This window comes from Eptesicus fuscus, chromosome 4, assembly GCF_027574615.1.
Source record: "Eptesicus fuscus isolate TK198812 chromosome 4, DD_ASM_mEF_20220401, whole genome shotgun sequence".
Taxonomy (NCBI): Eukaryota; Metazoa; Chordata; class Mammalia; order Chiroptera; family Vespertilionidae; genus Eptesicus; species Eptesicus fuscus.
Genome location: NC_072476.1, coordinates 79,230,218 through 79,246,406, shown reverse-complemented (window position 1 = coordinate 79,246,406; position 16,189 = coordinate 79,230,218). Strand labels below are relative to the sequence as shown.

Below are 16,189 nucleotides of genomic sequence, written 5' to 3'. Positions count from 1 at the left end.
AGATACAGAGAACACATGATGGTTGTCAGAGGGGAGGAGGTTTAGAGGGCCTGGGGGAAAAGGGTGAATAGATTAAAAACTCCTAATTGGTAGTCGCAAAATAGTCACGTGATATAAAGTATAGCATAGGAAATGTAGTCAATAATATTGTAATAACTATGTATGGTGCCAGGTGGGTACTGGAAATATCAAGGGGACCACTTTGTAAAATATATCATTGTCTAACCACTATGCTGTACACCTGAAATTAATACAGTACTGAATATAAACTGCAATTGAAAAATAAAATTTAAGTAAAACTGCAATTGTGACCCTCACCGGTTTGGCTCCATGGATAGAGCATTGTCCTGCAGACCAAAGGACTGGGTTTGATTCCGGTCCAGGTACCTTGGTTGCAGGCTCCTCCCTGGCTTGGGCCCTGTGCAGGAGGCAACCAATCGATGTGTTTCTCTTACATCAATGTTTCTGTCTTTCCCTCTCTCTTCCACTCTCCCTAAAAATAAATGGAAAAATATCCTCGGGTGAAGATTAACAAAAACAAAACAAAAATAAACAAAAACTGCATTTGTGGTAGACTACCTCTGAAAAAAAAGAAATGTGTGATATATATATATATATATATATAATAAAATATTATTCAGTTATAACAAGAAAAAAGTCTTGTCATTTGCAACAACATGGATGAACCAGAAGGGCATTATGCTAAATGAAATACACCAGAGAGAGTAAGTCAAATACTCTCTCATCTCACTTATATGTGGAATCTTAAAACAAACAAACAACAACAACAAAAACCTCATAGAAACTGAGAATAGAATGATAGTTGCCCAAGGTTGGGGGTGGGGGAAATGTGGAAATGTTAGTCAAAGGGTACAACTTTTATAGGATGAATAAATTCTGAGGATCTAATACACACATGACTATAGTGGCTATAGTTAATAATTCTGTATGTATTCTTGAACTTTGCTAAATTAGTAGATGTTAAACAGTCTCCCTCCAAAAAAGAAATAAGAAACAAGGTAACTATGAGGTGATAGTGCGTTAATTAACTTGATTATGATAATCAGCACAAAATGTATATGTATGTCAATTCATCATGTTGCATACTTTAAATATATACAATTGTATTTGTCAATTATACCTCAATTATTTAAAAAAGATTAAAGTTAACTGATGTATAACATTTTATATATATACTTATGTATAAAAATAAACATAAATGTATATAAAAATTTAAGTATCCTATCTAATAAAAGAGTAATATACAGATTGACCATCACTCCAACACACAAGATGGCTGCCCCCATGTGGTCAAAGGTCCTGCCCCCATGTGGACACAAGATGGCCACTACAAGATGGCCAGCAGGGGAGGGCAGTTGGGAGGGACCAGGCCTGCAAGGGAAGGCAGTTGGGGGTGATCAAGCCTGCAGGGGAGGGCAGTTAGGGGTGACCAGGCTGGCAGAGGAAGGAAGTTGGGGGTGACCGGGCCTGCAGGGAAGGGCAGTTGGGAGGGACCCAGGCCTGCAGGGGAGAGCAGTTGGGGGAGACCAGGCCTGCAGGGGAGGGCAGTTAGGGGTGACCAGGCCTGCAGGGGAGGACAGTTAGGGGTGACCAGGCAGGCCTGAAGGGGAGGGCAGTTAGGGGCAAACAGGCTGGCAGGGGAGCAGTTAGGCATCAATCAGGCTGGCAGGGGAGTGGTTAGGGGGTGATCAGGCTGGCAGGCAGAAGCAGTTAGGAGCAATCAGGAAGGAAGGCAGGCGAGCAGTTGGGAGCCAACAGTCCTGGATTGTGAGAGGGATGTCTGACTGCCTGTTTAGGCCTGATCCCACTGGGTCCCAGATTGGAGAGGGTGCAGGCTGGGCTGAGAGACACCACCCCCCCCCATGCACGAATTTCATGCACCGGGCCTCTAGTATATATATAAAGTTTTAATATGCTCTTTGGTGTTAATTCAATATTTTTGATACCATGCAAAACAACAAAATTTTTTTTTTTACTTTAGTTTCTTTCTGTCTAGTCACAGTGATCTGATAACTTTGTAGCACACAGTTTATTTTACATTTAGATCAGTAAAATGAAACAATGAAATTTTATTTGCTAAGAGGAGATAACATCTTGAGCTTTTCTACTCTTTTCCAAAAGTAACTAGTATTATTACATAAGTAACTATAATTCCAAATGGTTTTCTGCTTAAAACATTTAAATCCCTAGGACAAAATTAGGACTAGTGGAGATAAACATATCCATTAATTTTTCTTTGGAATTCTCGATAGATACATTATACATTCTCCCTAGTGAGCTGGCATTTCAAGCAAACATAAATCACTATTGCACCTCTAAATGGTGGAGTCCTAGCCCTGAATATGTTAATAAGTGAGTTACATAAAACAGTTTTCAACATTACTATAAAATCATCTATGGAATTCTCATAATTACTTTTACTAAAAGTAGTAGTATGATTTAAACATATTCAATTTCACAAATCAAAAATTTATAAGGGAGAGTCAAGCACTGGTAAAACCTCCCAACAACAAAAAGACCCTAAATATTAGAGATGACAGCCATTTCCTTTGGCTAAGTCACTCTGTGGCCCTAATAATTCAAAATTACTTGTAGACTTTTAAATAAAGTAAAAGTTAGTTTGAGACTTCAATAACAATTCAAATCCATTCTATACTGCCCAAAGTGACATTTTTCTAACCTCCACTACATAACCAATATAAAATGACATGAAATATCAACCCGCTAAAATACTGTCCTATTAAATCCTGAGATAATTTCTAGTGCTGGTCTGACCATTGGGAGACAAGTTTACAAAGAAAATTTTATGTTCAAATCTCAGACATCAAAAAAAGCACTAAAAGTTCTTATTGAAGCAAAGATCTCTGCAGAGAATCAAAAAATATCTGGGCCAATTCAGAGTAACAAGTCAGTCAGCCAAATGTTGTAGCCGGTGCAAAGAAAGAGTGGCTAACTGCCCAGATGTACTTCACTACTCAAATACTTACAAATGTGCACTGCTGGTATAACTCCTGTCACTTGATGCAAAAGTGACAAATACAAGGCAAATTCTATCTAATAAAAGAGTAATATGCAAATTGACCGTCACTCCAAGACACAAGATGGCCGCCCCAATGTGGTCAAAGATGGCTGCCCCCATGTGGACACAAGATGGCCTACAGGGGAGGGCAGTAGTGGGCAATTATGGGTCACCAGGCCAGCAGAGGAGGGCAGTTGGGGGTGACCAGCTCAGCAGGAGAGGGCAGTTGTGGGCGATCAGGCCAGCAGGGAGGGCAGTTAGGAGTGACTGGGCCAGCAGAGAAGGGCAGCTAGTGGAGACCAGGCCAGCAGGGAAAGGCAGTTGGGGGGGAACCAGACCTGCAGGGGAGGGCAGTAGGGGGGATCAGGCCGGCAGGCGAGGGCAGTTAGGGGCAATGGGGCCGGCAGGGGGGGGGGGTGGGGAGCAGTTAGGCGTTGATCAGGCTGGCAGGGGAAGGGCAATTTAAATATATACAATTGTATTTGTATATATTTTTATTGATTTTATTGCTTAGGGACTGATCAGGCTGGCAGGCAGAAGCGGTTAAGGGCAATCAGGCAGGCAGGTGAGCGGTTGGGAGCCAGCAGTCTTGGATTGTGAGAGGGATGTCCAACTGCCCATTAAATGGGTGGTCGGACATCCCTCAAGGGGTCCCAGATTAGAGAGGGTGCAGGCTGGGCTGAGTGATACCCCCACCCCCCATGCACGAATTTCATGTACTGGGCCTCTAGTACAATAATAAAAATGTGAGGCATCAAGAGCCACTGGGTATTGTCTTTGTGATGAGGTAGGGCTTTATAAATATAAATACAGGAGCCAATGTAAATATCTGTAGTCATTTTCCTAACCATATGTAATAGACATTTACCTCTAGTAATTTCATTGACATTAAATGATATCCATATATATTTTTACACAAAGCTTTCTATATTTGCACAATTTCTATATTTTTAACTCCTCAAATATATGTGGGAATCATTCCAGATCACAAGATGCTGAGGAATTGCAGGATTTATCAAACTGATGTATCAACACATATGAATATAGAACTGTACAATTTTGTTTTTATTCAACAAGCATGTCATAAACAAATTTTTCTGGTTTATGATGTCAGGTAGATGAAGGCAATTAAAGTAAGTCTAACTGTAAAAAAATAAATAAATTCAGAAACTTTACAACTAAGAAATTATTTTTTTAAGCTAAATTCACTCAAGATTCTGGGTCTAAAGATTCTAATCCCATATTCTTTCTACTCCCTCCATAGAGTTTGATGTAGAGCCATGAGCACACCAGATGAAGTGTATGTTAAATACCGCCTTGCAAATTAAAAGAAATAATCAAAATAACAAGGGCTATTGCATTTAACCAAGATAGAACAATACTTCCACTTTGTTTATTGTTCTTTGTTATTACTTATTGTTTTCAATATTAAATGCTGATTAGAGGTAAAAAGACAAACTTATCTTAAAATGATTTAAGCATACTTCTAGCCAATCATAACTAGAGTATAAAAAAATCCCAAGACAGCATAATATAATCAAAAAAGACAGAAACACCAGGGTTTCAGTCCTGTTTTTTCACTTAAAAAAGATTAGATAAAGCTGAATGATCTTGAGCAACTTCAGTATTTTGAACCAGTTTCCACATTTCTTACATGGGAAAAATAATATCTACTTCACAGAGTTGTTAGAAAGTAAGGAATAAAATGGATCTGAAAACAGTTTTGTAAAACTGGTAAGAAATAGATGCATTCATTGGGTTACCATCAAATAATGTTTGCCTGAGAGACAAGCTATTCAAACATATAGCATAATAAAGCTGCATATACACATATATATATACACATATATATGTAAAGCATATCTTAATTTAAATATTTTTAATTAAGTAAACATTCATCTAAGTAAACTGTGTAACTACCAATGTCCACTCTTTTAACATTTGGAGGTAAGAATAATTAATATATTTTATAATCAAGAGTGCTGACTTTTTTAAATCTTGCATTTAGTATGTTCAATTCACAAAGCATATACGTGCTTCCAATTAAACCCTATGAACAGACCTTAGTAGAAGGTAAGATATTTATTAAATTTCTACCTCAACTAAATCTTCCTTTTTCTTATTTGATGCAAACACAATAACAGTGCAATATATTCTTTCTCAGTGGTAAACAATAAATTACCATTTTACTTTCTCTATATTCATTGCCTAAATGAGGCTTTAGATAGAACCAAATAGTTACAATATCAAACACAACAATCAAAGGTAAAATACTTGCAACAAACCATACCTAGTCATAAGAACCGCATTATCGTGGTGGGCAATCCCATTTTCTGGAATGATGTTTCCATCACTTTGGTGGGAGAGAATGGATTTCTGCCATTTACAGAAGCTATTGAGGGACTTGTCTGCATGGTGGTTTATCTCCAAGTTTGGCTGCAATACAACATGCATACCAGAAATGTTCCAAACAAATTACTAAGGTCAGTTGTTAAAACTTTTGAAGACTAAAGTGGGGCTATAATTAGAAGCAGTGGTTTCTAGGAATACTCTCTTGCCAATTTTTATCTCTGTAATATCTGACCTAGAGCTAATTTAGTGTACTATTAAACAAACATTCTTTCTAGTTCTAGCTTTAAGATAATGTGAATATGTGTGATTATCAGCATATAAAATCAACCAAAACCACTATTAAAAGGTCTGTTGTGCAAATGTTTGTTTTTATACTGAAACATACAGCTAATATACATATATATAGCTCTAACATGACATAAGAGGTATATTCTTAGTAACTTTAAATTTGCTAAATGTGCCCTAGCCAGTTTGGCTCAGTGGATAGAGCGTCAGCCTGGGGACCGAAAGGTCCCAGGTTCGATTCCGGCCAAGGGCACATGCCTGGGTTGTGGGCTCGATCCCCAGTGGGGGACTTGCAGGAGGCAGCCGATCCATGACGTGGATGTTTCTCTCTCTCTCTCTCTCCCTCTTCCTTCCTCTCTGAAATCAATAAAAATATTTTATTTTTTAAAAAAGCTAAATGCTTAGTGCTAAAAATCATATTCAACTAGAACTTCCTAAGAGGAGCAATAATACAATATATTATTTTATAATACATAATTCAATAGCCTGTCTGTTAAGATTTTAGATTTATAAACTAACTCATTCTTACCTGATCATCCGTGAGAACAATTAAGCGGGCCACTATAATATTCACAACGTTTCCTAGGCTGGAATCACGGTAAAGTTTGGCAACCTGACCTCCAGAAAATAAGAAAAGACACAAAGTCAGACAAAAATCATAGGGTGATTAATATTTTTATAGAGTGGCAAAATAATTTTTCATGAATTTAGCTACTATGTATTAAAAAAGTTTTCTTTCATCCCATGTCACTTAGAGCAATATCCTCAAGATGCCTCGGTAAAAGGTCCAAGTCTACCTCAAGAAATATTTTCTCCTAAAGATGAATGACAACACAGTAATTAAGAGGATGAGCTGATGTGTCAAGTTAAAGAAAAACTCTTAGCCGAAACCGGTTTGGCTCAGTGGATAGAGCATCGGCCTGCGGACTGAAAGGTCCCAGGTTCGATTCCGGTCAAGGGCATGTACCTTGGTTGCTGGGCACATCCCCAGTAGGGGGTGTGCAGGAGGCAGCTGATCGATGTTTCTCTCTCATCGATGTTTCTAACTCTCTATCCCTCTCCCTTCCTCTCTGTGAAAAATCAATAAAATATATTTTTAAAAAAGAAAAGAAAAACTCTTAAACAAGATTTAATATGACCTAATTAAAAATTCATATTATCTGAAAATAATAAGATCACCTTTAAATGCATTTTCTATGGGACTGAAACATTAGTAGATCAAGTCTTTTTCATTTTAGATGAATAAATTCTTAAAATCATTATTTCCCAATAAAAATCTATGGCCTTAGTAAAAAAAAAAACAAAAAAACAACAAAACTATTAAATTAAATTATGTAGAGGGATCAAACTTACAATATTCATTACACTCAAAATGTAATGTTCAATGTCTTTGCGGCCATGATAGGACTCCATCATTTTGTCTGCCACGACTAATGTCTCCACATAGCGCTCAGTGCTTATCGATCTCTTCTGTCTGTGTGTGCCATTAATTGGTGGTGCAGAAGGAAAAGCAGATGTGTCATTCAGCCACCAAGGGTTGCCACCTATGAGGTCTACAACAGAAACAATTAACTAGTTCAGATAGGCTCATTAATTACATTTATTTATTTATAGGTCTTTCCTTTAGACATGCTTCTCATAAATTCTCTAACATACTAAGATTTTTCAAAGTGAGGGGAAATGTAGTAGTGAGAAAATTAAACTCTTTAAACGTTTTCAAAATAATTATATAAAAAAATAAAATATTCAATTGCTTATGAAAACAAAATACACTGAGTGGCCAGATTATTATGACCACCCCATCAGTACAATGAATTAGTTATGCAAATAATGATAATAATAAAACCTTGAGAGTATTTGCTTAGGAAGTTTTCAATATTCAGTATTTTTGGAAGTGTCAGTGAAGTACTGATGGGGTGGTCATAATAATCTGGCCGGTCATAATAATCTGGCCACTCAGTGTAAATCTAATGAATTACTTAATAAAAATGATATTTTATTATTAACATTCAACTGCTCGTAAGAACAAAATAAACCTAATGAACTACTTAATAAAAAGAATTTTCAAATAATCATTTCACATTATTCCAGTAAGTGATTACATCATAATACTTTTAAATTTAGAATAGGTATTTTAAAAAATCATTTAAAGTTGTTTAAAAAGCAACTAGAGCACTAATTTTCTAAACAGCCTCAGACAGTTCTGATGAAGAACATTAATGTTGCAAAAGTCTATTCCTAAGATGAGCATTTATTTTTAAAGTAAGATGCTTTTATTAAACTATCTTAATTAGAGCAATTCTACTACACTAGCTATCTCAATTTTAAAAAGCTGTGAATAAATTTTTCACTTAATTTTGCAGTCTACAACTATTTATACTGACAGAGTACCCAAAGTATTCCTTTTCCAAAACCTAGAGGTAGAGGGCATTAGAATGATTCCAGCATGACTCGCTTTAAACTACATCTCCAAGTGGACTGTGGTTGACCCATGGTTTTCTAGACATTTGGTTCTTCAGCACACAGAAAATCTGTTAGTGCTATGGCATTTGTAAATACTTGCTTCATTTATATTCATCTTCACTTAATAAACTTGAGCAGGTACAGGTCCTCTGTATATCTCACTTGTATTTCCTTATATACAGAAAATCTTTTGAACCTCCACTTATTGAAAAATTTAGTAAGAAAAAAATTAGATTAACTTATATACTTGACAGAAAGTGGTACTTTATCTTTCTAACTTCTTTAACCTTTCCTTTTAAATATGACTTTGGGAGAAGTTATAAATTTTAAGAAATAAGATGAATATGACCATGAGAAGAATCAGTCAAATATTTTTGAAACTCATTAAGTTAGTGTCTTGAACTAAGCTGTTGAAATAGTATCACAAGATCAGTAGTTCTTAACCAGACATTTCCCAAACTTAGTGAATACAAAACACTTTTTCCCAATAACATCTAATGACATTCTCACAGAACTTAGGGGACTACTACCATATTCTCATTATTGGGAAGCCAGTGACGTGTTTGAAGGAATGTAGTACAGCCAGATCTAGGAGACAGAAAGACAAAGCTGGAGACAGGAAGACCAGTTAGAAACAATTACAGTGTACTAGGCAAGAAACAATGAGGGTATGAACTAAATCAGCTGGTGTTAGGGGTGGTAGAAATGGCTAGTGAACGGAACAGATTAAAAGCAAGAACCATTTATGAAATAGTCTCAGTAATGCAGGGGAAGAGATTGTAGAAGAAAATCTTCCCCAAAAAGGGCAGAATGTTATGATGGCAATTAGACTCATGCCTAAACCATCTATAATAATAAAAGCGTAATATGCTAATTAGACCAGACATCCTACTGGACGACCGACCTTCCAAATGAAGCTGGGGCTGTGAGGGAAGCCCGGGTCCTGGGTGCCAGAGGGAAGCGGTGCTGGCTGCTGAGGGAAGGAAGGCCTACTCTTGCACGAATTTCGTGCATTGGGCCTCTAGTTGAAAAATAACAATCTGTCCGAGCAAGACCACTTAACGAGATAGGCACTTCAAAAGGGGATGATTTGCACTGGCCAGTTTGGCTCAGTGAATAGAGCGTCGGCCTGCAGACTGAATGCTCCTGAGTTTGATTCCAGTCAAGGGCACTTACCCCGGTTGCAGGCTTGATCCCTGGCCATGGTCAGGGCATGTGCAGGAGGCAACCAATCAATGTGTCTCTCACATTGATGTTTCTCTCTCTGTCTCTCCCCCTACCTTTCCACTCTCTCTAAAAATCAATGGAAAAATATCCTTGGTTGAGGATTAACAACAAAAGAAAAGAGGATAATTTGACTATTAAAAAATTATAATAAACAAGTAAATATTTTAATCCTCATTTTTAAAAAGCTTATAGATAGTTGTACTTATAGCCTAACTTTTGTTAAACATAAGATAAAATAAACTACTTCCATAATGTTTAGATCCATTACTCAATACAAAGACAAATTAAACATTTTTTATTATTATTTACTCTGAAATTTTATTTCATGCTCTAAGTGGATTCACTTGAAGTGGTCTTTTTCTAGTACTAATTATTCTGACCAACAAAGGGCCTCCCATAATTACTAGTAAAAGCCTCAGAGATTACTCAAGAAGAGAGAATGCAGAATAAGAACAGGCAGTTGAGGGAAGAAGGTTAAAGAACACTTATACTTGAAGCAGAAAATAAGGAGCCCATGAAGGACACACAAGAAATAAAGGGTGATGCATTCACTAATCGCAAGGCAATCCACTCCGTGTTTGACAAATCTACCTATTGAATCCACCCCATTTTTCACTTAAAGTACTTGTTGGTGAATTCTTTTTTGCATTAAGCTGAAATCTGCCTCTGAAATACGATGCCTCTAGTTTCAGCTTCTATAACTACACAGAAGAACAAATCTGGTCATATATATATATTTTTTTCATTCTTTTAATGCTAGAAACAGTTACCCCAATAAGGATAGCTACAATTTAACTGAGTAACTAATGTGTGATAAAAGGAGTACTCAGAGAGGTTGAGTAATTTGTCCAAAGCTATACCAAAGCCCATGTTCTTTCTACTATGCTATGCTACGTCCTCTATTTCTCTAAGTTTTCTAATCTTTAGACTGAACAGCCTCCTAATTCCTTAGCGCCGTGGTCAGCAAACTGCGGCTCACGAGCCACATGCGGCTCTTTGGCCCCTTGAGTGTGGCTCTTCCACAAAATACCGTGGCCTGGGCGAGTCTATTTTGAAGAAGTGGCGTTAGAAGAAGTTTAAGTTTAAAATATTTGGCTCTCAAAAGAAATTTCAATCGTACTGTTGATGTTTGGCTCTGTTGACTGAGTTTGCCGACCACTGCCCTAGCTCTAGTCTAGTCTCTAGATGGCTGCCAGAGTAATCTGTATGAAATCCAAATCTGACCATGTGATTCCTACTGCATAAAACCTTTCAATGGCTTTCCAGCACACTTAGGATAAACCAACTCCTTAACATGGTTTATAATGCCTTTGTGATTTGATTTGGCCTCTTCTTATTTCTCCAGTTTCATCCCTCACTACCACTCCCCCAACTACTATGAATCTCACCCCTATTTCTCCAACCCACATTCTACTATCCAGTTATATGAACTATCAGTTCCTGGAACATGACATTCTCTCTTCAGGTCCAGAACCTTTGTAAATGCTGTTTCCTCTACATGGAACACTACCAACTGCTCCCTCTACCTTTGCCCAGCTACCCTGACTTATCCCGTGGGCCTCAGTTTAGAAGTCACTTCCTCCATGAAGCCTTCTTTGACCACTGAAGTTTAGGTTTGTTGCTCCTTCTATATATGCTTACAACCTCGAATACTACCTTAAAACTCTTCAAGTCTTATTCAAGTGTCTAGATTCCTGTCACTAGCATGAAAATATCAAGCTAAGCAAACAGCACCAAGTGCTATGGAACACCTGTGCATGAAAACTACAACTACTACCTGGATAAAATAAGGTGGGCTTCTTTCCCCTTCGAAGAAAAAGTAATCGAATTTTACACAGATTTCTATTTCAAAGTGATTCCAAGATTGACTTAAAACTATGGATAGGTGACATTTTTAAAGAGGACTCTGGACAATAGCATTTTAATTACTCAAATTATTGTTTACTTTTATTATTAACCTTGCCAGAAGAAATGGAATGGCAATACAATACAATATGTCACTCACTCACCAGAAACCCCGCAATGAGAGTGATCATACATATGCCGTTGCTGAAGGGTAGACTTTTTGTAAATTACATGGGGATGGCCATTTTCATAACTAAACTGTTTGGAATCCTCTGTGGTATTCTTTAATGGTTCAATAAAATATTCTTCATCTTCTGTTGCAATAACACCATGCTAACAGAAAAAGAAACAGAGAATTTGCCAAGAAGAAGCATTTGAATATTATCATTACCAAAAGTTAAAAGTAAACGGATACCTCTCCAAAAAGGTTAAAACACATGTTAATAAAAATTTAGTAAATTTCCCATACTTAGCAAAACATTATATAAATTTTCATTTCCTTTAAAAAGGATGTTTAAGTACCTCTACATGTTATGCCCTGTACAAAGCATGACACATACATTATTTCCTCTGATCCTCCTAACAACTCTATGAGATAGCAGAGATCTCTATGTGCTCACTAAGACTTATTCCCTTTCCAAATTGTGCACACTTAACTACGACCTCTGTTTTAGGTATAGCTTTGTAAATCAGCTTGGCCAATAGAAAATGGGCAGTGTTGTACATGACCTTCAGGCCAAGCCCCTGAAAACCTCCCCAGCAGAATTCTCCACTCTCTCTCTGAAAAAAAAAAAAAAGGCCTAGGGAAGGTAGGAACCAAAAGAGAAAGAACCTGGGTCCCTGAATGACCTCATGGAAAGCTGTTGAACATAGACGCTGATATAAGAGAGAAATAAACTTTTATTGTGATAACTGACATTTCAAGGTTTATGTTTCACCAATTAATATGTCCTTAATTAATATACCTGCAATATATCACTGTTTTGCCAATGAAGTAACAGGCTCAAAGGTTAAGAACTTGCTCTATATTATACAGAGGCAAGTGAAGGAGCTGGAAGTCACACAAAACTCTACTCTTATTCACAGTATTAATTGCCTTACACCTAGTTATTGAGCCAAGTCCTACTCAGCTCAGTCACTTCTCTTTAAAACTTTCTCTAGCCCAACTGGAGTAGCTTCCCCCACCCCCTGAGTTCCAACAGAGCTTATTATTTATTTTTAATTAATTTATTTTTAATTAATTCCACACTGCTTTGCTACATCTCAACTCCTGAAGCTGTATTTCAATGTATTATAGCTTTTCACCTGCATGTGTTATCTTCCCAAGTATACCAGATGCTTTCTTGAGGCAAAGGGTTATATCTCCTGTTTCTCTGCATCAGTTACAGCCACAGAAAGTGTCCCACATGTATTACGTACACCACATAAAAAATTGCTAATTAAAAGAAATGAGATAGTAAAAGTTATCTGCATCAGAAATAAGATGTTCCATCCCTGTCTAATAGTATTTTCCTAAGTGTGGCACATGAGAGGACTGCTCTTAATCCAACTAATTTACCCTGTAACACTGGATAAAACACAAACTCCCCGGGTATTTCCTCAGCTGGAAAATGAAAGGGTTGGTGTAAATTAGTGGTTTTAAAACAGCACTCTGGGGAGCCCTAAGGGTTCCATGGAAGTGCCCTCAGGGGACTGCCCCAGACAACAAAGAGAGACCTACACAGCTTGGATTCCAGGGTTAAGGAATCAGCTATGCTTTTATTCATCTATTTATGAAGTTTCCACATAACATTTCATTTGAGAAAGGGTTTTGCTTCTTTAAAAAGAAGGGGGGTGGGAGCTGAAAGCCTCTTGCCCTGATAATCTCTGAAGCCCCTTTGAATCTAAGCCTCTATGATTCTGTTTAAGGAAATTCATGTTTCGTACCATATGCTTGGAAAGAAAGATAAGGCATAGTCAGAACTGCTCTAACTTAGAGATGAAGTTGGCAGCCACCTGTACGAAGTGAGCTAAGGAATGTAAAAAACACACCAAGAAAACAGCCCTTAGTCACTTCAGATTATTTTCACCATTTTACTTTAAAGATATTAGCCTCTAAATTAAATGCAAATACTGACAGGAGTGACATAATCTGCCATTAACAAACGCTAATACCTGAGCATGAATTACTTTACCAGGAAGGTTAGCAGTGGGACAGTGAACTCAACACGGCTCCTGCGGGAAGGAGGGGATGTATGAGAAGTCTTGGTAAGAGGAAAGGGTAGAAAGTGGGGTCTAGAGTACTGCCCTGAAAGGAAGAGCACTAACGTCATCCTGGACTGTGGGCAAGTCACTCAAGCCAAGAATCTCGGGTTGCTGGGAAAAAAGAGTCACATGCCTTGTAAGCAGATACAATCTCTAATTTCAAGAATGGAAAGACTCCAGAAGAAAATCCAGAGATTTTGTGAGTTAAGTACTCTGTAAGATGTTCACACATATCATCTCATTTCATCATTGTTGTTTTTTTCATTTCATCTTAGTAGCTCTTTGAAGTAAGTACTACTATCAATTCCTCTGTGCAGATGACAAGCGGAGACTGAGCAAAGTTAAGTAACAAACTCACTTGGTAGACTTTGGAGCTGGACTCAGCCACTGTACTGTAATTCCCTTATCCTCTGAGGGTGGTTTGTGACTTTATTCATTCACCAACTATGTTTGAATGCCTATGATAGGGCAGGTACTGTTCTAGATGGTGGGGATACAATAATGAACAAAACAAAGTTCCAACTCTATCATGGAGCTTACATTCTAGTGGGAGGAGCTAGAAAAAAGTAATTCATTCATTAGATAAATAAATGATCAATCAGGTAGTGATAAATGTTAACACGAAAAATAAAGCAGTGTAAGAGAATAGAAAGTAATTAGAAGTGAGGGAATTACGTAAACTATTTAGGATGGTCAGGGTCATCCTCTCCAATAAGGTGACATTGGAACAGAAATGTGAGTAAAGTGATCAGGGTTGTAGTTTAGTCAAATAAATTCCATGAAGGGAGAAAAGGGCAAGGGAATTGAAGGTGGGTTTGGAGGGAAGTGAAGACATGGATTGGGTGGACAATGAAAAGGATCAGTGGGTTCTCTTGGGCATAAAAAAGCTGTCTCTTAGAGTTGAGATACTAGAAAGACAGTACTGGAAAGATGGAAGAATGGAACCCTTGAAATGGAGACTATGGCAAGTTGCAGATTAAATTCAACTTTGCTACTCTGGGCCTATACCCTTGCAGCTTCATTTAGTCAGAGGAAAACACACCAAGATGCCAGCTGGTCTCACTTGAACGTCATCATCATAATCTCAACTGTGTCCTTAACGCTTCATGGTAATTATACTATGTTTCTCTGGTTTATTCAGTATGCTGCTCTTCTGGATAAATGTTTCATACTTTCTCCTCTCCTCTTAATCCCCTAACACCTCATTTTTCCATCTCCTGTTCCAATAAACAACATGACACAACCTCCTGCAAAGTCCTACAACAAATACCCCACCTACCTGAATCTCATCCATATAATCTATTTTATATACTGTTATTATGGATGAGCTGCTTATTCTCCTAGCTACGGACAATTATTGTATTTATGCAGATGAGTCCATCCCTTCTGTACTTATCAAGAACATCACTCCAGAAACTTCCTTTCTCTCTCTAGTCATTCCCATCAAACAAAACAGAACCTCTCACCCTCGCTTCTGCTGGCAGCAACTGATCATTGCTTGCTTTTCTAAAATTCCTTAAATCATTGTCTATATAGTCCTTTCTCTCATTCCTTCTTAAACCTTTGCCAACAAGTTTTTGCCTCTTTTCCAAACCCCACCATGACTTCACCATAACTGCTTTGGTCAACAACCTCCTCATTGATAAATTCAGTGGTTAGTGTTCAGTCCTACTCTTATTTTGACATTTTTCTGTTGAAATACTTTCTTACTTGGCTTCTAGAATATTTAACTGGTTTTCCTTCAATTTCTTACTCCACTGTTCTTTGCTGGTCTCCTCCTTATCTTTCTGACCTCCTTAACCCATTGGAGTGCCCTTGAAGATTCAGCCCTTGAACCTCTTCTTTATTCTATCTATTCTCCCCACCTAAGCAATTCCATGTAATCTCCTGTCTCTGTCATCTATATATTGATGACTCCCAAATTTGTAAGTTCATAATTCACATCTCTCTCCTGCATATCCAACATGTTCAATTAAACTTCTGATATATACCACCCCCCAAACTATTCTTTCTATAACTTTTCCATCTCAATTAATGCCTGAGTCTTTCTCATGCCATTTGATGACTGCTATATTTTTCCAATTGTTCAGGCCTCAAGCTTGGAGTTATCATTAATTTTATCCTAGTTGTGTACTCTAAAATCTACCATCTGGCCTCCAGTTCCCTTTCTAACTTCACCTTCCATTATTCCTCTCTTTCACTTAGCTCTAGCCATGGTATTCCTGCTTTTCCTCAACACTCTAAGATCAGACCTTTGTACTTAAAGATTTCCACCTGGAAAAATTATCCCTAAGATGTCAGCATTCCCTTCCTCATTTCCCTTAGTTTTTTGTGTTGTGTTGTTTTTTTTAAATATATTCTTATTGATTTCAGAGAGGAAGGGAAAGGGAGGGATAGAAACATCAGTGATGAGAGGGAATCATTAACTGGCCGCCTCCAGCACGCCCCCTACTGGGGATCGAGCCTGCAACCCTGGCATGTGCCCTGACTGGGAAATGAACCTAGACCTTCTGGTTCATAGGTTGATGCTCAACCACTGAGCCACACTGGCCAGACTCCCTTAAAGTTGTTACTCAATATTTTTCTACCTCAGAACTTATCATTACACTATGATTTTTATTTATTTATCTTATTGTGTATCTCCTCCACTAGAATGCAAGCTATATGATGATAGGGACTTTTGTTCACTGTTGTACTCACAGCACCTAGAGCAGTGTCTATTAAATGACAGGT

The 16,189-nt window shown here is 37.7% G+C and overlaps 1 protein-coding gene across 1 annotated transcript in view; it reads right to left on the bottom strand.

Moving 5' to 3' along the window:
• Window positions 1-16,189, bottom strand: part of ADAMTS6 (ADAM metallopeptidase with thrombospondin type 1 motif 6) — a 206,406-nt gene that overhangs the window by 182,145 nt on the left and 8,072 nt on the right. The window contains exons 3-6 of the mRNA XM_008161866.3: window positions 11,377-11,545; window positions 7,031-7,230; window positions 6,207-6,290; window positions 5,331-5,476 (exon numbers count right to left, since the gene is read on the bottom strand). Coding sequence (XP_008160088.1) covers window positions 5,331-5,476; window positions 6,207-6,290; window positions 7,031-7,230; window positions 11,377-11,545 — 599 coding nt within the window. The remainder of the gene's footprint in view (window positions 1-5,330; window positions 5,477-6,206; window positions 6,291-7,030; window positions 7,231-11,376; window positions 11,546-16,189) is intronic.